Genomic DNA, 26,161 nt, shown 5'->3' with positions numbered 1-26,161 from the left:
GTGGCTTGCGGGGCCTACCACAGTCTGGCCCTGGTTCGAAGCCTGGCTCAGCAGCGCAACAATACTCCGAAGCCTCGTGAAAAGACAAAGAAGGAGCGGCGCCAGACGTCTCACAGTTTTATAGCAGAGAAAGTGGAGCCGTTAGTGGCGGAGGATTCTCACTACTGTCCTCTGGGAGTGGAGCTATCAGGAGAGGTATTCCTTTATTATTTTAGGTGGTGGAGTGGAATTGTTTTTTCAGTAAATTCTGAAAGTCAACATTTGTGAAAGGACATTGTGTATCGAATCACAAAGCATTTTTTAGCTCTAGAACTATTTGTAGACATTACTGTGACAGTAATCCTGAAACGCGACCCTGAAAGTTGTGAAATGTGTTTAGAAACTCAGTCCACTGAAGAATTGGGATGTTAGAAATGTGAGAGGAAAGTTACAAAGGAGTTTGGACACAACTATGTAAACTTTACAGACACTGACAGCAAACAAAGGGACAAAAAAAAATAATCAGCTATATGGACTTTACCCCCAACCTGAAACAAGGGCATTTTCTCCAGTTCGGCTTTACCCAAATCTAAAAGCTTCTTGACTGGAGAGCAACAGTGTAGTGCCTTATTTGAAACCTACAAAACTGTCACATTTTTGTAAGCCTTTTTTGACATGTTTTCGTCACTTTTCCGGCATATTTTTTGTTGCTTTATTGTCGTGTTTTCATCATGTTTTTGTCACTTTTTTGTCATATTTTTGCAGCTTTTTCCAGCACGATTGTGACGCCTTTTTGTTGAATTTTTGTTTTGTTTTCATCCTCGTTTATGTGGCTATTTAGGGTTATACCAAAGTGGAGAAAATGAGCTTGGTTCGGGTGGGGATTAAGATGTTAACTATATTATGATGTTTTACCCTTATCAAAAAATACCCTATGTTTAGTTTCATTCCTGCTTATTTAGTCTGTCTCTTCCGTGCTCAAAACACCTGCCCACACTCTGATACACATCACACAGAGTCTCACACATTAAGTCTGGACACCATCTCCAAACTTGTCCAAATTCTTTTCCCTGTGAAGTTCGGCATGTTTGCCAAGCTCTATCATCGCTATTTCAAACTATTTTCATGCCAAAAGTACAGGTTTTTGTCCAAACTTGTAAACTGTGGACTCCGTGTGGCTGGACTGTTCTGAGGACGTCTATACCATTTTTTTTTCTCTTTTTCTTCAGTGCATTCATTGAAATTTGTAAACTGATCAGCAAATATTTGTCCGGGATTCATACCACATGCAGCTGTTAACACCTGCCGTAACCTTAGCACAGATGCGTGTAAATATGAGTGTAATGAAGAGGTTTTATTCACGGGTCTGTTTTGCCAGGGTCCCCGAAGGAGCGTTTCCAGAAGGAGCCAAGCGACAGGGAGCGGTTCAGTGAGCAGCAGCCCTGGATCTGCCTCCCAGGGCAAATCCCACTCTGAACAGTTGAGTTTTATATTTTATTTTAATGGTCGCCCACCCTTTTCTCTCTGAGGAGCTTCTACAAAATAGTCTTTATAGTTTCCTCTCGTTTTTTTTAATCTAAATGTGTGCAAAATGTATGAGTAGAAAAAAACATTTACAAGTAACAACTTAATTATATAAACTGACTCATCGAAATATAGAAATCCTTTGGGGAGCTTCTTGGGAAGGTGCAGAGAGACCCCCGTTTTTATACCTATATAAGTTTTTTAACAAGCATTTTCTTTGTTTCCTTGTGATTCTCAAAAACTACAGGAACTCACTTTGCACTAAACTGGACTTTGATGAATCGTCGGACCAAACAGACTTCAGCCCTAAGCCCTTTTTGCATTGGAGTCACAATAAGAAGTCCCAGATCTCCAAAGAGCAGGACCTTCAGAACCTCCTGCGTAAACTCTCAGTTCATTCAATAGAAATACCTCACACTTCCAACTCCAGCGACGCGGAGTCAATGAGCGCATCAGGTCAGTGACTGCTGTATTTGCTGATTCATTTGTGTTTTTATATATTTATAAGCAGGGAAGGTCTGTCAAAATTAGCAGATTTTTGAACCAGGTTTATGGTTAATCTCTTTAATTAATGGGCCTTTCGAAAAAGTTCTGATGCCTTCCATTTAGGGATACTCTGATATCCGATACTGGTAGTCGATAGTGGAAAAAATACGATATCGGGTATCGGCTACAAATATCTGATACTGAACCGATACCTGTTTTGGCTCTCAACGCCTTAAAGGGACTATACAGAGTATGAATGAGAATGAGCCTAGACCTGTTCACCACAACTGCCTCTTAAATCCTGCACTGTCACTCAAAAGTGAGTACAAAATTTGCATCTAGCCCCTCTAAAAACACATCTTTCACTGACTAAACTTCAGGCAATATAGGCATGCTGTATGTCATTTTGAAGCTAAGAACCTGGAGAATCCAATCACAAAAGCATTTTCCAGGGCTCTGTTGAAAGTAGAAAAAAAAAATGCTAAAGCTAGAGGAAGCATACTAATGCTAACGTCAACTGATCAAGGCTGGGACAGAAACTGTGCATGGATCTATAATACGGGTGAAAGATTTATCGTTATCATATCGATATCGAAATATGAACATTCAAGATATCAATATCGCAAAAGCAAAATATATCGTTGTCGTTTTGATATCTAGATATGCACATTCAGAATATTAAAATCGAAAATGCAAGATGCAGTATAAACGATATAGATTTCCATCAATAAAAGTGCACTCTTTTGTGGTTTTCACCTAACCCATAGATATATAATTGTATCGATAACGAGATATTTGGCATGAATATCGAGATATGGAATTTTGCCCATATCGTTCAGCCCTAATCTATAATCAAATCGGAAACTATGATCAGATCACCATGAAGTAAACAAATAAAATCTTCTACTGCTGGAGTTTCCAAGTGCGCTTGTGTTTTAGCTAATTAAAGAACTGAGCTAACATATTTGTAATGATCAGATCACTTTATGTGAGTTGTTTATAATAATGTAATCTAAATTGCGTGTCATAAAGCCGAGGATATTTAGTGTAAAAAAGTCCAGTAAGTCTTGTTTAATGTTTTCCATTACAGTGTATTATTAAATAGCCTATAATTGATCATTGATAACATCTCTGATCTCAAGGAAAGATCAGACTGTATTGATGTCACAATGTAAATAAGAGGATAATTCAGTTTTTCACTCAGAGAAAGACACTTGGTATGGGTTAATATTGGATATTGACAGATACTCAAACACCCAATATTGTTATCGGTATCGAAAACAAACAAGCTAAATCGGTGCATCTCTATTTCTGTTAAATTTGTCCAACATCGCAAAAGTATGTATCAGGAGAAATAAGTTGACTGTAGGAAGCAATTGATTGTCTAAACATCAAGTAAAAATGTCTGTGTTTTTGTTTTTCCTTGTAACTACTGCACCTGCTACGTGAAATTTGTAATTTGACATCGACTGGCATGTCCGGGCTGGGCCACCATAGATCATGATCCTCAGAAACCTTTAATCTAAGACTCCATCTTTATGCGCGAAAGGAAGAAGTGGTTTATTGTTCAGCCTCAGACGTCCTGTTTTGTTGCGTCATTGTTTACTTCTGACTTTGTTCTTTGCGCCTTGAATATTTCATCTTTTTTTTTCTGCACTAAAGTGGATTCCTCTTCCTTTGCTCTTCAGTTGACAGCTGCACGTCTTCTACGCCGCCTTCAGATTTGTGCTCTTCCAGCTACAAAGATGAATCCCCGCCTAAAAGTCAAACCAACCAGTAAGAACAAACAAGTGCATGATACTAAATTCTGCTCTGATTACCCCACAATAATACATTCAAACTGCCTTTGTAGTGACACAATTATTTAGATCCTTTAGAACAACGGTAGATTTAGTGGAGGGACGATTTTCTTCCTTTTCAAAAGTCCAGGGTGCAAACCTCCCAATCCCTTTGTCAAAATCCAAGTGTTGTTCATCATATATGTCCTAATATGGGGGTTGGGAGCGTCCTCTAGGTCCTAGAGTCTAGGACATGTTAAAGTCATTGACAGTGTTTTCAGCATTTCCAGGACACAGGTGTTTGATACCGGATTTGTGTAATAATATTTCTCAAAATTATCTTGGGTTCTGGGGTAAATTCTAGTCATTTCCCTTAAAGGAACAGGCCAGTGTTCTTCCATACTGAGATATGTTCTTACCTGAGCTTAGACGAGTTGGTACGTACCTGTCTGGTCTTGGAAGAGGTTGGTCGCTTCTAACTTCAACCCCGTTTGGAGCTATAAGAATATGCTGGGAGAGGCCAAATGCTAACAACATCTTTGGTTGTTTTGCGTGACTGAGGGCACGCACAGAGACCAGACAGGTACGTATCAACTCGTCTAAGCTCAGGTAAGAACATATCTCAGTATGGAAAAACGGTGGCCTGTTCCTTTAACCTCTTAATTTAACACGTTTTCTTCAGTTCAAATCTTAAAGCTGCTTGACAGGAGAGTTCACAGCCTATAGGTCAGTCTCATTTCGCCTCATTTCAAAGCAAAGACCTACAAAACAAAGATTTTTCTTTTGCATTGTTGCCATGTTGTTGCCACTTTTTTGTCATATGTTTTAGTCACGTTCTTGGCACGTGTTTTTTCCATCACTTTTTTGTTGCTTTTTCATCTTTTTTGTTGCCCTTTTTGTTGTGTTTTTGTCATTCCCCCCCCCCCCCCTTATTTACATCTCGTTTTCGGCGAGGCGGGGGTTAAGAGGTTAATGCAAAAAGGCACAACCTCTGTATCAGCCTGAGTGGAGATTTCTTTTTAGGAATAGAATGATTTTCAGTATCTGACTTTAACATAGCAACATAAATACAGTTATGGAGTGGTATGTACATTTACTACTGGAATCCTTGGTTAATTTTGTCCACTAAAATATTTAAGTAATATATATATTTTTTTTAGTGATGCACGATAATGCCAATTTGAACCGATAACCGATAATTCCGCATGTCCCGATACCGATAACCGATAATGACACCGATAATTATGTATATATCTTTGCACTTTATTTTGTGACAAGAACTCGCTGTAACAGTTCACAGTTCTCCCCAAAATGTAGTAACTCTACCAAGCAATATACAAGTGTATAAATAAAAATCAAATAATGAGTTTTACTTTGGGTTTGAGTCTCCACCTTTTTCTAAAGCTCTGTTTTTTTTACAGTTCCATCATGAGCAGGTCTGTCTCTGCTCATCTGTGTCACATCTTATTTAAAAAAAATAAAAATAATAATAATAATATTACTACCACTGCTTAATTCCTAGTATTTTTCTTTTTGTTGACATCATACTAATGAATTCTTATTTACAATGCTGGAATATAATCCTGCATTGGGCTCATTTATGCATTTGTGCCTCGTGTGGTAAAAAAAAAAACCCATAGCTGCGTGGCTCATTTCATCAATGTAAAACTTCTCTCGTTCATAGCGCTTTAATCGCGGGGCTATTGTGTTTATTTGATCAGAAATGCTAAGATAATACATGGGTGTTCAGGCCCCGCTGTGTTCCAGTAATGCTCACTTACGTGAGCGGGTCAGAGGTTCGCATTTCCTCGTCTTTTTCTCATTTTGTTGCGGTGCTAATGTTGAAGTTACTTCGATGTAAAAAGTCGAAAAACTCTTCCTTCACGGAGAGCACTGCACAGCTGTTTTGCTGGAATACTCGTCGTATTTTTCTGCTAAAACCGTGCACAAGTCGGCCGTGGAGAGCGTATATCTGCTGCTGTAAATGTGCTGTCCTGAGTCTGCAGCAGCTCCGGGCTGCAGGACGTGCGGGGCGGCGCCGCCGAGAGAAAGGCAGCGAGCTGGAGCCGCAGATTCAATGTAATTTGAGTTTATAATTATCGGGCCTAATTATCGGCCAAATTTTTTTTATCGGCTTTATCGGGGATGGCGCCAAAATGCCGATAAATGCCGATAATTATCGGCGGCCGATATTATCGTGCATCCCTAATTTTTTTATATCGACCAGTAAAAACTAAATAAAAATGAACACAGATTGAAAGTACCTCATATCATTTCAATTCACTGGCTCCTTCTTCATGTGAGAGAAGCTCCATGAAGCCGTGGACCTCGATTGAATTTGTTTGAGTGCAGCAATGTAAAACTAAGTTCACAAAATTAATTTTAGATTTAGTCGACTGAATTCACATGGATTTTTGTTGTTGTTGAACTAGATAAAAGAATAATTTGACTAAGTCTCGACTAAGTGTCTTTTACTCGTTTGTTTGCAGTTTTGGGCCTTACTCGTCCTCGCCCGTTTGTGCGGAAGAGGTGCGTCTGTGCCTCCGGGAGCAGAGTCAGTCGCTTTACGTGGCGAGCAGTCTCACGGATATAAGGGAGAAAAACATTGAAAACAGGAGACGATCGCTGCCCGGGACCCCCACTCACGGTAAGTCGACATTCAGGAGGTGGTAGCCCTTTTGTCTACAATAAAAATACATTGTTTCAGCTATAACGTCAATGTCTATGTTTGTTTAACCCTCAATGTTTATTTCACCTCCTTCTTCCACTCTGAAAAACGCCAGCCCACACTCTTGTATACATCACACAGTCTGGAGACACCTTCATCAAACTCTTCGGATTTAACTCGAACTTGATTTTGTCCAGATATTGTGTTATTCTAGCTCTTGTAAAGTATAACAGGAGGTAATACTTGGTGGGAGAAGTTTGAGATCCGCTGAAGTATATATACTGCAGTAATGTTGTAATTCACTACTTCATTTACTTACTATCGACTGAATCACAAAGTTTAATATTGATTCTTTGCGCTGGTATATAGGGGTTTAGTGAAAACACGGACTAAGATCAGGTCATGTGACTCTTCTCAGGGTCTCCACAGCGACGCCAACTCTGCCCCTGTGGAACGTCCTGCGCAGGTCATAGGTCAGGGGGATCGGATGAGGCCGGAGACGGACTGCCCTGCCTGGACACCGAGGTGTGGAGCTGGGGCAGGGGCTCCGAGGGGCAGCTGGGTCACGGAGATCAACTGGCCAGGTACAAAACAAAGAGAAATGTACACAGAGAAGAGTAGACCACATTAAAGCCAACGCTGTCTTTCTCCACAGACTTCAGCCTCTGTGCATCAAGACTCTGACCGGGGAAGAGGTGATCAAAGTGACCGCCGGGTCGCACCACTCGCTGGCCCTCACTGCGCTGTGTCAGGTACATTCACACCTGCAGTCACTTTTTGTTGAGCTGGTGTTTTATAACAACTTTTTGGTTTGTTTAAGGTGTACTCGTGGGGCAGCAACATGTGTGGTCAACTGGGTCACGTCAACAGCCCGGTCACTGTTCCGAAACAGGCCAAGGTAAAGGGTTTATGTGCCAGCAATTGTTCACTGTTCATTAGGGCTGAGTACCGTTTTTTGTACTTTAACGTTGCTTGGTTTTCGATACTGATACCTGAACGATACTTTTTACGATACTTTTTGCGATACCTATTTAGAACCATAAAACAGATTATGATATAATGTTAATTTATTCATTTTCCTTCCATTTAATTTCTGTCACATTTCTTCCAAAATGTTCTTTTTTTTTTTCTTTTCTAAATTTTCCCTAAATTTCCCCCCTTTTTCCTAATTTTTGGCCCAAATTATCCCAATTTTTTCCCCATTTCCCCCCCCCCCAATTTGTTTTATTTTATTGTTTTGTTTTATGTATTTATTTATTTTTTCAAATTCTCTATTTTTTCTTTTCTTTTTTATTCCATTTCCTGCATTTTTCCCCCCAAATTTTGGCTTAAATTTTCCCAGTTTTTTTCCACTTGTTTATCCAATTCTTTTTTCAACTTGTGTTTCACTTCTTTTTTTTCATAATTTTTTTTCTGACCGACAAATTGAATATACAGATTTTATATTTATTTTCTGTAACTGATTTCGATACTTTAATTTTTTCAATACCTGTAAACCTTTTTTTTTTCCGATACCAGACTGGTATCATTTAATGGTATCCAGCCCTACTTTTCATTACAGATGAAGTTTGAGACAATTTTCTACAGTGTTTGGCTGTTGGTCTTCCGGATTCGAGCAATATTTGGATTAAAAGATTTATGTCCAGAGCAGATGCCTCAAATCTTTGCTACTGATACTGTGTCCCCTTATTATACTTTTCTGATGCTGCAGTCCATTGAATATACAGTCATTTTGTTAATCGTTCTACATCATATTCTTTATGTAGTATAGCCTACATATTGGACCCAAACTATCAGAATCAACCATGAACAAAGAAATATCAGTAAATCTCTAGTTTTATGTTTGTTATAATCTGATCGTCTTTGTTTCCTGGGCTTGTGCAGCTCTCTGAGGGTATCCGCGTTTGGGACGCTTCAGCGGGACAGAGCCACTCTCTGCTGTTGGCCGATGGAGACTGTGTGCAGCCCGTGCTGTTGTACTGTGGGCAGCAGCAGGAGCCGAGATCACAGGGAAGCGATACTCCCCCGCAGAGTCAAAAGTCATGTCGGAAGTCACCAAGCAGGTCCGAGAGCTACACCGTCAGACCCGCACTGATGCCTTTCTGCATGGAGGTTTGAGCAAACATTTTCATATAAAAGTCCAGGTTTTCAAGGCACAGTTATATTATGATATGTCCACTTTAACCTCTTAACTCCCACCTGAACGGATCCCATTTTCTCCGGTTTGGCTTTACCCTAATCTAAAAGCTTCTTGGGAAAAAAGCACCAAAACAGCCACAAAAAATGAGAAGAAAATAAGGATGTATTGTAAACTCATCCAAAAAGTGACAAAAATTCAACAAAAATGTGACAAAAACTCAACAAAAAAATTACAAAAACTCAACCAAAAAGTGACAAAAACTCAACCAAAAAGTGACAAAAACTCATCCAAAAAGTGACAAAAATTCAACAAAAAAGTGACAAATACTCAACCAAAAAGTGACAAAAACTCAACCAAAAAGTGACAAAAATTCAACAAAAATGTGACAAAAATTCAGCAAAAATGTGACAAAAACTCAACCAAAAAGTGACAAAAATTCAACAAAAATGTGACAAAAACTCAACCAAAAAGTGACAAAAATTCAACAACAATGTGACAAAAATTCAGCAAAAAAGTGACAAAAACTCAACAAAAATGTGACCAAAATTGAAAAAAATAAAATAAAATTCAAATGAGGTGCTACACAGGCCTATATAATAGCCAAAAAGGACAGAATGCATTTGGTTTAGGCGGGTGGTAAGAGGTTTAAGTAACTGGGCTTCCATTAACACTGAAGCAATCACATATTGTACCAATGTGATGAAAAAGTAAAGCGTGCTCCTAATGATAGAAACAAACCGTGACGTGTAAAGCCTGCCCCGGTTTAGATAAATGGAGATATATTTGTGTTTATGTCCTGTCCTGGTTTTGTGCGTCTCTGCAGATGGGTTACATCAGCAGCGTCCACAGCGGAGGCCAGAGCTGCGTCGTCCTCTCCGACCAGAACATCATGGGCTTCATCTCAGCGGTTCATGAACTGGCCTCGAGGGAAAGACAGTTTTATTGTTGGTTGAACATCATCACTAAAGTCCTTCTCACTCCCCTGCGAACAAGAGGTCACATGATCGCTCCGAGCAAAGGTTAGGTTCTCGTCACGTTATCATTTAAAACTGAAGTGTTCCTTCTGTCCTGTAGAGGGGGTGAATCCATGTCTGGGCGACCCGGCCACTCGTCTCTTCTTCAGTGTTTGTGATAAGTTTGTTCCTTTGACCGCCCTGATTGGACGACACTCCACAGCTCTCAGCTACTTCCTGCACGACCTGCAGAGCTGTGATGTCACTTCCCTCCCTCTGCTCACTCACACTGAACAATTCCTGGTCATCTTTAAACAGTAGGATATCATTTATACAGTTTGTTTGCAAAGCTGGACGCTCAGTAAATCATTTTGTCTACATAGCTCAGTATGGAAAGTAAATTGCATATTGTTCTTTCCCTCCCGTCAGGTTTTGTTCAATTGTCGGGGACTTTCAAGTGATGGGTGGATTTCAGTCCCTTCAAAAACTGTCAAAGTAAGATCTTTTAGTATATTTTCCATTTTTAATCAAAGAGTCCTTTCAAGGGGATGATTAAAGTGATTCTGATTCTGACTGTAGCACATCACAATCTTACGAATAGCACAACCAAACAACTATGCTGTTTCTGTGCAGCGAGTGTTTGGGCTCCAAACACAGTGAGCTCCGTCAGCTGTCCTTCTCGGACTCGGACAAAGACGAGGTGGATCTGGGTTCCCTGTTGTACTGGCCTCTGCAGCAGCTGCACCACTACAGCCGCCTCCTGCTCAAGCTGGCTGCCTGCTACGATGTGGTAACTTAAACATGTCACTTTTGCCTCGTTCTTTACCTTCTACTGCTGTAAAGTTGTGCTAGTGGTTATGGCACGATCAGATTTACGTTTATTGTCACTGAAGAGGCCTTAAAGTAATTTAATGGAGAGTGTTTATGTTTGAGCTGAGGTTTATAGGGTGTGTCTTGTCTATGTTCATGAATCAGCTGTACATTTATTTTCAATTTTAAAACAATAAGATCAAATCAAAAATAGAGATTGATTCAAGTGAGAAAAAAGATCATCCAGCCCATAGAGTCGTTCAATGATGATCCAACAAACAAAACACAATATTGTTATTCTGATATTTCTAAAGAATGCACTCATAGATTAAAATAACAGCTGGAAGAGTTACATATTTTCTCACCCAAGAGTATTGATTCTTCAAAATGATATTGCAGCACTGTTGTAAGTATAATCCAAAAGTTAAAGTTAAGTAGGCCTCTGCAGTTTACTAAACAAGTGCATTTTCTCCAGTTCAGCTTTACCCAGATCTGAAAGCTTACAGTTAAGACTAAGATATTTAGTCAAAGTGATATTTTCGTCGACTAAAAAAAGACTAAATAAAAATGAAAATGCGAGATTTAAATCATCCAAACTTCCAAGGACAGCCTCAAAGGAACAGCTCTGAGCTTTGTTCATGTGGGAGAAGCTCCATGAAGCAGAGGACCTTGATTAAGAATAATTATTATAACTGTTATTAATGCAAAGTTGACTAAATTTAGTCGACTAAATTTACATGCAGTTTTACTCGACTAAAACTAAACTAAAATGGAAGAGAATTTTTTGACTAAATCTCGACTAAAATTCTTTTTCATTTTTGTCAAAAGACTAGAATTAAAACTACATTCAAATATGTTGTCAAAATTAACACTGTCTTACAGCCTATAGGCCAGAGTAACGCCTCATTTGAAAGCTAAGATCATCTCAACGGATCTTCCCATCACTTTTTAGAATTTTTTTTTTTTTATTGCTTTTTTGTTGTGTCTTCGTCAGATTTTTGTCACTTTTTCATTGCTTTTTGTCACGTTTTTATCGCTCTTTTGCTCCATTTTATCATCGTTTTCACCTCTTTTTTATTGCCATTTCGACACTTTTTGATTTGGGTAAAAGCCAAACCAAAGGAAATGTGCTCGGTTAATGTGGAGGTTAGGACTCGAAGGTTGATATTCTTAATGGAATTTACTAATACTTAAAGGGGCTAGATGCAAGTTAGCTATTTTATACTCACCACTGCCACCTCAGGTCATACGTGTAACTGCACCTTCTATATTTGGTTTGTGCATGACGGCACTTTGGACCCGAATTAACACCTTTTTGAGTGACAGTGCAGGATTTTAGAGGCAGTTGTGGTGAACAGGTCTGGGCTCATTCTACACATTAGGACATGGCTGGAACATGTACGGGGAGGAAAATACTTAGTTTTTACATTAAACCCTGTACAGTCCCTTTAATACTGTGTTTTCTCCCGCTCAGCTCACTGTGGAGTACCAGACTCTGCATCAGGGCTGTGGTCAGTTCGAGTCTCTGTCGTTGTCGCTGCTGAAAAAGAAAAAAGAGGCAGAAATGACGTGGAACTTTTGGAAAACCCACTCAGGAAAAACTACTGTGAGTTTCTACTGCTTTCATAACTTAATGACGATTGTTCTCTCACACCTAATTTCACTGCCGAGAGAGCGAGAGTCCCAGATGTGTAAGAGCTCTGAGTGGCTGTAACATTAGCCATTGAAAGCTAATGCTTGTAATAAAGATTAATGGTTAAGAAAGTGGCATAATTATAGTTCTTGTTCTTTCAGGAGGTGCTGCGTCTCCCTCACCGCCGCGTGGTGTGTGAGAGCAGCAACAGAAGCCTGACTTTACAAAACGCCGGCCGCTTTTCCAACCACTGGTTCATTCTGTTCAACGACGCTCTGGTGCACACGCAGGTAAGAGGGATTCAACAGGACAATGACCTCACACTAGAACAATAAATGTATCGATATATATATTCAAGCATCAATATCTTTCACTCAGGGCGCTATTCCCTCTCAGAGTTTTGTAAGTACTGTGTGTGTTTGGCCTTAGTTTCTCCAGTTTCACCTTGCTCTTCTTTATGATGCACACTTTTTACCAGATCTTTTTCCACTCCTGCATCATTAAAGGCATTGTTGCTATTGTTGAAGTGGCTCCTGGCAGTGTGGTTCAAGAAGTAAATTTGGTCGCACAATCCCTGCTTGATAAGCTTTAGGTCTCTTTAGGTGGAATAGATAGTTACCTGCTTCTGTATTTTGACTGAGAGATGAGGCGCCTTCTCCCAGTTTATTAACCTCTTAACCCCCACCTTAACGAAGCACATTTTCTCCAGTTCGGCATTACCCAAATCTAAAACCTACTTGACCTAAGAGCCTATAGGCCAGTGCCAGTGTAATGCATCATATGAAAGCTAAGGCCAACAATACTCCTCAAAGCGTCTTTCTTGTTTTTGTGGTCAAGTTTTAGTTGTTTTCGTCGCATTTCGTCGTAGCTGTATGGTAGCATTTTGTTCTTTTGTGTAATGTAACTGTGACGAAGCCACGAAAACGTGATGAAAACGTAGCAAAAATGTAATGAATTCTGACCAAAAAACGCTACAAATTGCAGCAAAAATGTAAATTAAACATGACGAAAAACGAAACAAAAGAAGCAAGTTACGAAAACGTGGGGAAAAAATGGTAATAAAAAAAAGAAGGAAAAAAACAACGAAAATGTGAAAAAAACATGGAAAAACCGCGACGAAAACGTGATAAAACCCCCCCCAAAAAAATATGACGAAAACATGAAAAAACATTAGGTAGCCTAAAGTTAAGAACTATTTTGTGCAAATGCCAATGTTTTACATCAGTGGTTCTAAAGTGGTCCGGCTTCAAGACCCGCCATTACCTTAATGAGAAGCTGCGACCCAAATAAAACTGTACTTTGTCATATATCGTATAAAATATTGTATTTACCACATGTTTTTATTGAACAAGCCGTAGATTTGCTTTTAAGACTGAAAATTATGGTCAAAATAACCCGATAATATTAATTTTAAAAGACTCCAGTGTGTTTCCGTGTAGTTTCAGATGGAAAATATTGAAAAAAACGTTTCCTGTAGGCTGGCGACCCACTATTGAGTCCCGACCCACCAGTTGAGAACCACTGTTTTACATTATATATGACCAAGTGGGATGTTCTGCAAGGACCTTACATGCAAATACATTATCAAAAGATGCTTTCTCACATTTTTAGAATACTTTAACAGATATTTGATCCCTTATTTGCATAATAAGATTTCTCCAAATCACATTGGGGGCCAGAGGTTCTGTGCTGGAGGGCCGGATTTGGCCCCCGGGCCTGAGGTTGCCTACCCCTGGCCTATAGCTTCTTGAATTGGGTATAGCTGAACTGGAGAACATTTGCTCAGTGAAGGTGGGGGTTAAGAGGTTAAGAATATTTAGTAATTTGACTTTTCTTCTTTACAGTTCTTTAAACAAAGTAGTGTTTTGGTGATTCTTTTTTTTTCAATGGGTTTTTTGACCAAACAAATCAGTGTTTTTTCCTGCATGGTGTTACTAACATGGAGCTGTTGTTCTGCTCTCAGTGTGGTTTGGCCTTTGGGTTTTATCCAGTATTTCTTCAGGTAAACAGGAAAAAATCACGTGACATTAATAACCGTGTTTGTTTGATCTGTCCACAGTTCTCCACTCATCACATCTACCCTCTGACCTGCCTCTGGGTCAAACCAATAGCTGAAAACAACAACGGCGTGTGAGTTTTTATGATATGTACCCGTCATGCTGCTGCTGCTTTCATTTTAACATCTTGCTCTTTCCAACCTTTTAGCTACGCCATTAAAATTACATGTCCAGAGGAGAGTTTCACCCTGGTGGCATCCACACCACAAGAAAAGGTACATTAATGACACTCCATACACAACAGACAGAAGATTAACTGTTGCAGATCAGGGTCATGCCACAAATATCCAACATTAAAGGCAAAGTGCACCATGTTTTTGGCACGCAGGCAGAAATTCTTTACTAAACTAAGTCTTCGTAATTTAATATGTTCGTTGACGTCACTCGTGCGTCCAGAACAAGTGGCTTCGGGCTCTGAACCAGGCGGTGGATCAGGTGCTCGGCGGAGGAGGTCAGGGGTCGTCGCCGGGGGTAACAGCGATGACCCGCACGGCCAGCTACAGTTTCACGGGAGAGGGGCGGTTCAAAGACGCGCAGTACACGGGCAACTGGCAGGCGGGACGAGTGCACGGGAGGTCTGTGGCAGCTGTTGTGATGTCAATAAAGTCACATCATTACACTGGCTTTTTAAAATATTTATATTTATGTATTATATTATATTTATCGCAGAGGGACCATGAAGTGGCCGGATGGACGCACCTACACTGGGAACTTTAAGAACGGATTGGAGGATGGGTTAGTACCATGTCATCTTTAATTTGTGAGGCAAAAAAAAATGTTGTTTTGTAAAAGGTAATGTACAGTGAGAGGAAATACGCCATGGCCTGGGATATACACAACTAGGGCTGAGTACCGTTAGCATTTTTTTGATACCGATACTTGATTTTCGATACCAATACCTGAACAGTGCTTTTTCCGATCGATACCTACACTTAATTATTTGTCATATTGAACCATAAAACAGATTAATAAAGTTAATAAATTTTTTCCCTTACATTTTGTTTCTTTTACATTTGATCCATTTATTTGAGGTGAAACAACCTTTAACTACAAAACGGCGGAATAAACACTTTCCAATGTTTTCCCTAAATCGATTTTTTCCCCCTATTTTTTGTTCTACATTTTTCAAAGTTTTTTTCCCAAAATTTTCCCAAAATAATTTATTTATTCCCATATTTTTTCTTCTTTTTTCAAAGTTTTTTTTCTAAAATTTTCTTTTTTCCCAAATATATATCATCTTCTTCTGATGCTTCTTCTGCTTCTTCTTCTTCTTCTTCTTCTTCTTCTGCTTCTTCTGCTTCTGCTTCTGCTTCTGCTTCTTCTACTTCTTCTTCTTCTGCTTCTTCTTCTGCTTCTTCTGCTCCTTCTACTCCTTCTGCTTCTTCTGCTTCTTCTGCTTCTGCTTCTTCTTCTTCTGCTTCTTCTTCTTCTGCTTCTTCTTCTGCTTCTTCTTCTTCCTCTTCTTCTGCTTCTTCTGCTTCTTCTGCTTCTTCTTCTTCTGCTTCTGCTTCTTCTACTTCTTCTTCTGCTTCTTCTTCTGCTTCTTCTTCTGCTTCTTCTTCTTCTTCTGCTTCTTCTTCTTCTTCTGCTTCTTCTGCTTCTTCTGCTTCTTCTTCTTCTTCTGCTGCTTCTTCTGCTTCTTCTTCTTCTGCTGCTTCTTCTTCTTCTGCTTCTGCTTCTACTTCTACTACAAATTTTGGCCCGAATGTTCCTATATTTTTCCCACTTGTTTTTCCCCTTTTTTCAATGGTTTTTCGACTTATGCATCAAAGCTTGATTATAAAGATTTTATTTTTCTTTCGGTACCTGCTTTTTCTACACCAGTTGTAACTAAACCTCTTTTTTTATACCAGACTGGTATAGTTTAATGGTCCCCCGCTCTCTACACAACCCATAAATGTGTTTTATTTTTCTAGTAATACTCTTTTCCTGTAGTTATGGTGAGTGCTTAATGCCCAACAAAGCACTGAACAAAGCCGACTGCTACCAGGGACAATGGAAAGACGGGCAAATCCACGGTTTCGGCAAATTCAAGTGAGTACATTGACTTTCCTCACTGAAAAAAAGTCATCTAGGAAATAATAAAGACGGGGCGATGTGTGACTGTAGATATGCCGCGGGGGAGGTGTACGAGGGCTGCTTTTTCGAGGGCCAGCGTCATGGTTACGGGATGCTCAGCTCCGGGAGGCTGGCGCGCAGCTCCTCCAGCGTTTTCATCGGACAGTGGGTTCACGACAGGAAGACGGGGTACGGGGTCTTCGATGACATCACCAGGTAACTGCCCACACATCTACACATTTTCTGTTCGTTTTCCCCCTGTAGACTTTTCAAAGAAATTCAAGGGATTAAAGGCATGTTGGAGGCTAATCAGCTGTGATGTAACTGCTGATCATTTTGCAGATATTTTACAAGAAAGAAAATAACAAATAATGTGTGGGGGGGGTTTTTTGGGCTGGAAAATGTTATGAGAATTTATTGCTGGAGACTGGGCTTTGAGGTAGACTCTGAGGCGACTATGACTCAGATGTTAGAGCGGGTCGTCCAATAACCGAGAAGTTGCTCCCACGGGTGCAGATTTATTTTCACCTTTATTTAAGTCCCTTGAGTTTAATGTCTTTTTTACTGCTAGTAATAAGCCACTATTACTGAGCTCCGTTCATCTAATTTTTCACCCAAAATAAAACTTAAAATGAAGATTGATGATTGATCAAACTGTGCTAGAAAGATGAGATTAAATGGGGAGATCAACAACCTTTAATGTATTTGGGAATATTAGTTAAAGCTACACCGCATGGAATGTTACCCAATTAATAAAATTGAAATACATTTATTTTATGACAGATATTTTCATCATTGAAAAATACTTCATAAATGTACAAACAAACAAACATGTTCCTTTGCTCTGACTGGCTCACCTCTCCTCCATGGAGATGTAGAAGAATTTGAGATTTGAATGGGTTATATCAGGGGTGTCCAAAGTGCAGCCCGGGGGCCAAATGCGGCCCTCAGAGCAATTTTTGGTCTGCCTTCTCTGCCTTCTTGCTGAATCAGAACACATCACCGGAGATGGTCCTTTTTATTTGAAATGTATTAATTCTACACAATTCTAACCTAACAACTAACATTTTATTGTGAGACGGAGCTGGCATGAAGGTTTTAAGCATAAATCAAGGGGGCACAATTTAAACCTCTGCTTGTCAAAGGCTTCGTGGCACTGACCACCAATTTTTGGCCCTTTTTGGCCCTTCACCCCGTGCACGCTTCAGTATGCGGCCCCCCAGGAAAAAAGTTTGGACACCGCAGGGTTAGATCCTCATTCACATCCATTCTTTGATTACGCGCTGCAAAAATATCATTTTCTGTGTGGAGCTGGTCAGTAGGAGCATGTTTTGTGTTTATGGCCACAGTTATGTTACGCTGTGTGCCTTAAAGAATACTGTCGCCGCAGTACAACAAATACTCAAACTAATTCTGCTACTAATATCTTGGGAAATATATTTTAACACTTTAATAAACACTGCGCTTGTTCATGGTAGCTCAATAACTACAATCAGAAAAACCTCATAAACAGCAAATAAACTCTATGTGTGTTGTTTTTCCAGTGGTCAGAAATACATGGGGATGTGGGTCGATGATCAGCGTCATGGAAACGCAGCTGTGGTCACTCAACACGGGCTGTACTTCGAAGGGACGTTCAAGGACAACAAGATGAGTGTAAGATTGTAGCGTCGCCGTTTGTTGAGTCTGTTTTGAGCGGTTGCAAAGTGTGGTACTTGGATTAATTGGGTGTTTTTGACAGGGTTCAGGTTTGCTGATGTCTGATGATGATACAATTTTCCACGGAGAGTTTTCTGACGAGTGGACCATTAATGGCAAGGTAACTGGCAAACGCAACTCTCTCAACTTGAGACTACACTTCCCTATTCGCCTTCATTTCAAACCATGAAAGGAGGCCCAAACTCATTTCTCCTGCACATAGGCTTGTAACAATGTACTACATCCATTATTGTTCAGTAAATGATTGATGAACAATATACTTTTACTTTTTTAATACCTAAACTTTTTCCCACAGGTAAATCGTGTATTATTGTACCTCATATTTACTGCGGATTCCTGTGATTTGTACGTATTAGGGGGACAGCTTCAGTGTAATATTATCATCTGCAATATTATCCTTTATTGCAGGGGTGGGGAACCTTTTTCCCACCAAGGGCCAAATCAGTTTTTATAAAGTAGCGACATACAATACTGAGGTAGGAGGGATAGTATGAAGGATCATAATTTCTGTGCATGTCAGACCTAATGCGACGGCTATTTGGCTATTGGCTTTTGTGAGGTCTCTGATGTCAGCTGGCAGTGAGGAAGAAGCTGGTTTTCCAACTTTGGGTCAGTCTTGTGAAAGCTGCTTGCTGGGAAACCAAAACTCGAAGTGCATGCATTTTATCCAAACGCATGTTTCCTTTCAGCTTGTGGAGTTAAGCATGTTTCGAGGTGTATTGGCGCTTGAGATTTGCCTTCTTCACCACTGCCAGCCCCACAAAACAGTGTTAATTTCGTCGACTAAAATATTTAGTCTGAATTTTAGTCAAAGTGATATTTTTGACAACTAAAATTGGACTAAAACTAAATTAAAAGTTTTTCATGAGACTAAAACTGTGACTAAAATGTCCAGATATTTTAGTCGACTAAAATAAGACTAAATAAAAATGAAGAGGAGAGACTAAAATCATCCAAACTTCTATTCAGTCTGAAAGAACCTCATATCATTTAAATTCACTGCCACAGGATCAGCTCTGAGCTTTATTCATGTGGGAGAAGCTCCATTAGGTCGAGGACCTTGATTAAATATGATTATAATGAATATTATAAATGCAAAGTCGACTAAATTAGTATTAAATTTAGTCGACTAAATTGACGTGCAATTTTAGTCGACTAAAACTAGACTAAAATTGTAAAGGTTTTTTGGACTAAATCTTGACTAAAATTAAATTACATTTTAGTCAAAAGACTAAAACTAAACTAAAATATGTTGTATAGTATTATAGTGTAATAGTATGTATGTCAAAATGAACAACATACTAGGCACACTGGCCTTTCACTTCAACAAAGAAGAAATCATTTGTCAAATTTTCCTATATACGCGGCATTCAAGATCCCCCTTCCTTTTTGTAGCAGTCGCCATAATGCAGCACTTGTCAATCATGTCAGTCACTGTCGCGCGATACATCATGTAAAATCACTTGACCCTGATGCTGTACCCTATTCTATATTATATATGAATGCCTTGGGGGCCTGGTCCACCGGAGGTTCCCTACCCCTGCTTTATTGCAATCATTTCTGCCTCAATATACTGTATTTGTGTTGTGCATGCATTTAAACACATGCACTTTCCGTATATATGTGCCAGAAAAAAAAGCAGAGATGGCCGCCTTTACCCTGTTTAGTGCTCACATAGACTTTCTAATGGATTTGCCACAGATAAGTGAGGTTTAGATGCAGAAACCGACTTTTGAGTGATGTTTATTCTCAAATTTGCTTTTACAATATAGCTTGTGGTGGCAAAAATAAATGTGTTCTACTGCAAGAAAAACAAAGCCTGGTTAGAGAAGCTTTAAGATTACAACCGGGATATTGTGTAGGTACAATAACATGTGTTATTTTAGGGTCTCCTGCACTTGGCCAATGGTGACTCCCTGGACGGGGAGTTCAGTGGAGAATGGTCTTCACTCAAAGTCACCGGGACGTACACTAAACCCGCTGTGGATGAACCCGAGAGCAAAGAGAGAAACAAGCTGCTGTAAGATTGCTCAACAGATTATTGTTTTTCTTTTACACTTTTATTGAGGATTATTTGTCCTCATCCACACAGCTCCTTGGGGCAGTACGTGGTGCCTGCAGCTCAACGATGGACCTGTGTATTTGACGAGTGTTGGGGTCGACTCGGCTGTGAGGCTCCGGCCAAAGGTCAGAGGACTATTGCCTGGGACAACATCGCTGTTTCCATAACAACCACACGGAGGCAAACGTGAGTCATGTCGTCAGAAATTGTACTCTCCACTATTTTTCTTTCCATTTAGTTTGATGTGTGCTCCTGTGTTTGTGTGCACAGTCTAGACCTCAGTAAATCTCAGAGTAAAATACTGGAGAGTTTGGAGCTGATTCCTCACCATGAAGAAATCGTTACCACTGGGAACTATGACTACATCCGCAGATACCTCGCCAAAGTAAGTGTAATATTTCCCTCTGACTGTTTTAAATGTTCTCCTGCCGCTGACCTGTTTGTGTCGTCCCAGGCGTGTGAGACCCCGCTGCACCCTCTGGGCTGGCTGGTGGAGACTCTAGTGACGGCTTACAGGATGACGTATGTGGGCTCGAACCGGAGACTCCTCAGACAGGCCGTTCAGGAGGTCCAGGCCTATCTCACCCACTTCTACTGCATCGTCAGGTCAGGTTCAAACATTAGAAACAATGACATACACTCGGCTGGAGACTTTGTAACAGCTACATTTTATTTCACTATCATAACAGCCCAATGTGTGGCCCTGGTGCCGCTATGTTTGTGAAGGCTAGTGTTCACTGTAGTGAAACTTAAATGGTTGACTGGACTGGGTTTGGTTGAGTGGAGGACGTTTTGCTTCTATTCACAGAAGCTTCTTCTTAGCTCTTGTGGTCAGAATGTTGACACTCGACCCAAGCCAGAACGGTTCATATAAAACTCAGGCCCCTGCCAGGAGGAGGAAACCAAAACTGCAAATCAGGTGCTGCGAGGTCGTCTCTTACCTCGTCTTGTAAAACAGAGGTGTCCAAAAATGTTTTTGAGGGCCACATATTGAAGTGTATATGGCATGAAGGGACACAGAAGAGTGGTTAAAGCAGTGAAAAGTTTCATTTAAAGAGGTTTAATCCGTGCCTCATACCTTTACTTAGGCTTGGAACCTTAATGCCAGCTCTGTCTCATATTAAAATGTTCGTTATTGAGGTTTTAATTGTGTAGAATTATTAAGCTTGTAATAAGACATACCATCTCAGATAAAACCTGCTAATTCAACAAAAAACTTGAAGGCCACCAAAAGATGGTCTCAGGGCCACACTTTGAGCTCCGCTGGTGTAAACAAATATAAAGTATTACAAAACGGGGATAGTCGGAGGTGCTCACTGGATCTTAGGCGTTGTAGGTACTATGTGCTCTTTGGGAGATGTGGACAGGAACAGATAAATGTGGAGAAAACAGCATCCGAGGCAACTTAAAGGTGCATTATGCAACTTTTTATGTGGAAAAAATAGTTGCTATTTGTGTATATTTGATCGTGTAGTGAGTGACCCGGTGGCTGTATGAGCCGTCAGCTAGATGCATTTACTTTAGATCATGTGGTCTCTACAACAATTGTTTTGTAGGATTTCTGGTGAGAGGCTCTGTCAACAGTGAAAACAATTGATCCTTGAGCGTCTTAGAGACCACTGTGATGGAAAGTAAAGGCGCCATGCTGACCACTCATACAGCCGGGTCACTACGAGGTCCAATACACACAAATATCAACTTTTTTTTCCACATTAAAAGTTGCGTTAATGCACCTTTTAAGGTTTTTTGGCATTTAATAATATTTTAAAAAAAAAACACTAAATCCAGCTGTGCCTCGGATACTTTTTTCTTAACAAATATAAGGTATTATTCTTGTAACTTTTCTGCTTTTTTTCCCCACTTGATTTGTTTGTTGTAGGTTCCTGTTCCCTGGATTGCCAGAAGATGGCAGCATAATCCCAGATCCTCCAGCCACTCCCACCAGATGCAGACACTCTTTCATCTCAAACACCGTGGAGCGATGGTGAGATTATCGGCACAAGCACAGACACTGTATAGGTCCAAAAATAATGGGACATGACGGATATTTTGTCTGTTTATTAAAAGTTTGTCACACCACAGTATATGATATGGTATTTAAGCGCAGACTCTCAGCTGTAATTTGAGCCTATTTACGGGAAGGCTTCGGGAATTACAGCTCCTTATAATTAAAGCATCTTTCTCAAGGTCTAACTGCATCTCCACAGCCCTAACTCACTGATCCTGCCTTATGTTTGTGTCTCCCTCAGTATCGTGGTGTTGAGCTGCTCCTCGCTGCTGCTGCCGCTGCTCCTCCCGAGGCTCTACCCCCCTCTGTTCACTCTGTACTGCCTTGAGGAGGAGTCGGACGAGGCCAAGTACTGGGAGCGCATCCTCAGGCTCAACAAGTCTCCGGACCAGTCCCTGCTCAGCTTCCTCGGGGTGCACGAGTGAGTTTTAGTACAAAGACAGAGAAAAGACAGAGGAAATAGGCTTTTGTAATGAACATACATCTAAAATAGTCTCTATGTGCCCTTATATTGGCTTGTAAAGGCCACCTTAGACAAAACAAGATGGACACTACTTTTCCTACTGGCTATAACCTCATTGTTATTGTCCACTTACAATGATTTAGCTAAGCATTGCAAAAGATAAAAGTCTACTAAGCTATTTTCCCTTTTGTTTTGCTGACTCATTTTTATTTTGTAGGAAATTTTGGCCTGTGTGGATGTCTATTCTTGGGGAGAAAAAACAAGTGGGTTACAACACTATGTGCACTGATAAATCTTAAGCATTTCATTTTTTTTTTTTTTGCACTCATCAGTAATTGCGTCCTCTTTTATTACAGATTGTGTCGAGTAGTAAAGACGCCTGTTACGTCTCTGCTGTAGAGACACTCCAACAGATCAGGTAGCTGCCGCCGTTGTCGTATGTAAATGCACATAAATCTTCTCTCCTGACACTCCCCACTGAATCGCAGCACTACATTCACTCCGTCGGACAAACTGACTGTGATACAGAGGACGTTCGAGGAGCTGACGGGGGAAGTGAAACCTTTGGTGGAGCAGAGTTTCCTGTGGTCCATGGACGACCTGTTTCCTCTGTTCCTGTATGTGGTGCTCAGAGCCAGGTCAGACTCAGTAACTTTACTTTGACGTTATCTCACTACACACTGGGAATAAGCGGGTTTCCTCCTCTGCAGGATCAGGAATTTAGGAGCGGAGGTCAGTCTGATCGAGGATTTGATGGATCCTAATCTGGAGCACGGAGAGATGGGGCTGATGTTCACGACGCTGAAGGTGAGAGTGATGTGTCATTTCGATTGCAAGAGTGTCCAGATATTTTCCTATCGACAAATGCCTGAAGTTGAGGGCCATGATTGCTGGTGACATGTTTCCGCTCATCTCGAGGGAGTAGGATTTGACTGTTCCCTTTCTTGCACAAGTCAAATCATTCAAATCAGTGCGTTTAAAGGGGCTGGATGCAAGTTAGCCATTTTATGCTCACTACTGCCACCTCAGGTCATACGTGTAACTGCACCTTCTATATTAACCCCTTATCTCCCACCTGAACCGAGCACATTTTCTCCAGTTTGGCTTTACCCCAGTCCAAAACCTTCTGGAAAAAAGCTGTGAAAATAGCAACAAAACTGAGACGAAAACAATGATGGAAATGTGACAAAAAAGTAAGAAAAAATTGACAAAAAAGTGGCGAAAAATGGATGAAAAAGTGTCAAAAAAGTCACAAGAAATTGACAAAAAATTGACGAAAAAATGACAAAAATGTGACAAAATGTGACCAAAAAAAAAGACAAAAATGTGATAAAAATTTGACAAAAAAACAAACAAAAAAATGACCAAAAAAGTGACAAAAATGTGATTAAAAAAAATTGACAAAAATGAGTTGAATACCCAACAAAAAAATGACGGAAAGGAAAAAGATCCTCTTGGTTCAGGCGGGAGTTAAGAGGTTAAGCTTGTGCATGATGGCACTTAGGATCCGAATTAACACCTTTTTGAGTGATAGTGCAGGATTTTAGAGGCAGTTGTGGTGAACAGGTCTGACCTACACATTAGGACATTGTTGGAACATGTAGGGGGAGGAAAATACATAAATTTGACATTTTTAAACTCTTCATAGTCCCTTTAAGAGGAGTTACTGTGGTCCTTTCTGAAACCACCACACATGTAGATAATGTGATCTTTTTAAACTTGCAATCTTATGGTTCTCCGTCACAGAAGAAAGTCCCAGGTTTCCCCTATTAGCCAAAAACATATTGTAGGATAAAGCCTTAGGCGCTCCTTATGAACCTCTTAAAGGAGCTACACCTGATTTTACTTCTAGAAATGGAATGAAAGGCTTTTTTTCTTGCATTTTTGTGAGCGTGACCCTGAAAAGTGACCCTGCATGTTGTGAAATTTGCCTATAAACTTGTCCCTGTAAAGAATTTGGATGCTACGAATTAGTTAGTAAAGTTATGAATGAGTTTGGACCACAATTAATATTTTAATTTAGTGGCTTCCCCTTTCATTGTTTGCAATAAAAAAATCTGGTATAGGACCTTTAACCCCCAACTGAACCGACGAAGTCTCGAAGCTTCTTGAAAAAAAGTGACAAAAACGTAACATGAAAAGCGATGAAAAATGTGATGAAAACGAAAAAATTCAAAAAAGCAACAAACTAAAAAGTGACAAAAAGCAGGAAAAAGGGAAAATAAAAAAACACAACAAAAAAAGGGGTGAAAACGCAAGAAAAAAGTGACAGTGAGTGACAATAAATAACTCAAAAAAGTGATGGTAACACGTCAACAATGTGAGGAAAAAGATCCATTAAGTTCAATTTTGCAGCTTTCAACTGAGGCGTTACACTGGCCTATAGGCTGTAACCTTTTAGATTGGATAAAGCCGAACTGGAAAAAATGCACTTAAAGCAGTACTAAGTAACTCTTCCCCCTAGAGGCCATAAGCGCAACTGCAGGTGTAGTAGCAAGTTACGATTTTTTAACTTATTAATTGTCTTGGAGAGTAAATACGAGGCTGACAGGAAAGGCGAAGGGAGAGAGGGTTACTGTGCATCCAATTATACAATGAAAATATTTTTTTTCACTCAAACTTGGCTGTAAATACTGTTTAAAGTGACGTTAGCCCGCAGTTAGCTTTGCCCGTTAGCATGTTAGCTTCTTCTTCGTGATTCCATTAGTGTGTATTGCTTTCTCCGCACCGGTGGCAGTCAAGTTGCAAACATGGTTTTCTGGCCAGAGACACCAGGGGGAGATGAAAGACCCTCCAATCATCCCATAAACACTTGTATTACCCCCACAGGAACTACGGAAAGGATTTATTAAGGTAAACACGTTACTTAGTACTGCTTTAAGAGGTTGAGATCCTGGCTCTAGATCTGAGGAACAACTTCTACAAGTAGAAAGCAATCGTAGCTACTATGTGTGTTTTACTGAAGAGTAAAAACATCAAGCTCAGTCAATACTATGCTTCCCTTACCTTCACAAACACAGCATTTGCAAAGCATTATCACCTCAATAGTTCAATAATGTTGGTAAAATTGGGTGGAAAATTGGGTGGATAATGTGCCTTGTGTCCTTGTGTCCAGGCTTGTTACATCCAGATCCAACATGAGTCAATGATGTAGCAGCAAAAAACCAGAAGGCACTGACGACAAGCAAGAAGAGACCAAGTTCACAAAAGGAGCCACTGCAACAAATGTTCAACTTTAATCCGCAGTACGCATGCACCGCCCCCTGCTGGTGTTTCACACAACTGTACCGCTCACCCACCAATACACTAAAACTAACAGCATGAGCCGTACCACGTGCCAAAATTGACTCAGAAAAAGTTACTAGGTTATTTATTTTGTACCCCACATTTAGCATCTTAGCGTCTGTTGATTTCTTGCTTAATTTTGCACTAATTTGTAAAAAATAGACCACTAAAAAGTTTTGAGTGTTTGATTTGGGACATTGAAAACTGATTTTTTTTTTTTTTTTTTAACTTGTTTTGGCTCAACGTTAGGAAAAGATTTGAATTGATTGCTTGATGTTGAAACACACATGAGATTTGTTGACTGGACTAAAGAGATTTTATGGATATTTTTCATTACTTGAGAAATAATGATCTATGCAATACCTCAGACATTTATGTATCAAATGGGAATTATTTTTTTTAGCATTAAATGTGTGTGTACTAAGGGTGTATTCAGTTTGATTCAAAACTGATTCAAAGTCTGCTTGGATGTTCAAAAAGGGCGAGAGTTATTTCTATAATGGGTTGTCATCTGTTTTTGGCATCTCCACATTTGTAT

At 40.0% G+C, this 26,161-nt stretch overlaps 1 protein-coding gene across 1 annotated transcript in view; it reads left to right on the top strand.

Moving 5' to 3' along the window:
• LOC306968080 (alsin-like) overlaps nucleotides 1-25,841 on the top strand; it is a 31,358-nt gene extending 5,517 nt beyond the window's left edge. The window contains exons 6-39 of the mRNA XM_079563346.1: nucleotides 1-195; nucleotides 1,358-1,458; nucleotides 1,751-1,959; nucleotides 3,678-3,765; nucleotides 6,257-6,414; nucleotides 6,854-7,019; nucleotides 7,091-7,187; nucleotides 7,256-7,333; nucleotides 8,320-8,547; nucleotides 9,399-9,570; nucleotides 9,650-9,845; nucleotides 9,958-10,023; nucleotides 10,162-10,318; nucleotides 11,813-11,944; nucleotides 12,133-12,261; nucleotides 14,031-14,101; nucleotides 14,177-14,243; nucleotides 14,425-14,603; nucleotides 14,698-14,763; nucleotides 15,964-16,062; nucleotides 16,138-16,302; nucleotides 17,631-17,742; nucleotides 17,828-17,905; nucleotides 19,692-19,825; nucleotides 19,898-20,053; nucleotides 20,138-20,252; nucleotides 20,322-20,473; nucleotides 21,747-21,851; nucleotides 22,117-22,296; nucleotides 22,556-22,601; nucleotides 22,695-22,756; nucleotides 22,827-22,976; nucleotides 23,049-23,145; nucleotides 25,454-25,841. Coding sequence (XP_079419472.1) covers nucleotides 1-195; nucleotides 1,358-1,458; nucleotides 1,751-1,959; nucleotides 3,678-3,765; nucleotides 6,257-6,414; nucleotides 6,854-7,019; nucleotides 7,091-7,187; nucleotides 7,256-7,333; nucleotides 8,320-8,547; nucleotides 9,399-9,570; nucleotides 9,650-9,845; nucleotides 9,958-10,023; nucleotides 10,162-10,318; nucleotides 11,813-11,944; nucleotides 12,133-12,261; nucleotides 14,031-14,101; nucleotides 14,177-14,243; nucleotides 14,425-14,603; nucleotides 14,698-14,763; nucleotides 15,964-16,062; nucleotides 16,138-16,302; nucleotides 17,631-17,742; nucleotides 17,828-17,905; nucleotides 19,692-19,825; nucleotides 19,898-20,053; nucleotides 20,138-20,252; nucleotides 20,322-20,473; nucleotides 21,747-21,851; nucleotides 22,117-22,296; nucleotides 22,556-22,601; nucleotides 22,695-22,756; nucleotides 22,827-22,976; nucleotides 23,049-23,145; nucleotides 25,454-25,492 — 4,245 coding nt within the window. The 3' untranslated portion in view covers nucleotides 25,493-25,841. The remainder of the gene's footprint in view (nucleotides 196-1,357; nucleotides 1,459-1,750; nucleotides 1,960-3,677; nucleotides 3,766-6,256; nucleotides 6,415-6,853; nucleotides 7,020-7,090; nucleotides 7,188-7,255; nucleotides 7,334-8,319; nucleotides 8,548-9,398; nucleotides 9,571-9,649; nucleotides 9,846-9,957; nucleotides 10,024-10,161; nucleotides 10,319-11,812; nucleotides 11,945-12,132; nucleotides 12,262-14,030; nucleotides 14,102-14,176; nucleotides 14,244-14,424; nucleotides 14,604-14,697; nucleotides 14,764-15,963; nucleotides 16,063-16,137; nucleotides 16,303-17,630; nucleotides 17,743-17,827; nucleotides 17,906-19,691; nucleotides 19,826-19,897; nucleotides 20,054-20,137; nucleotides 20,253-20,321; nucleotides 20,474-21,746; nucleotides 21,852-22,116; nucleotides 22,297-22,555; nucleotides 22,602-22,694; nucleotides 22,757-22,826; nucleotides 22,977-23,048; nucleotides 23,146-25,453) is intronic.
• Nucleotides 25,842-26,161: the final 320 nt, after the last annotated feature.

Source organism: Gobius niger, assembly GCF_951799975.1.
Source record: "Gobius niger genome assembly, chromosome: 9".
NCBI lineage: Eukaryota > Metazoa > Chordata > Actinopteri > Gobiiformes > Gobiidae > Gobius > Gobius niger.
Note: the sequence above shows the minus strand (reverse complement) of the source record. Positions and strands in the feature narration are given on the sequence as shown.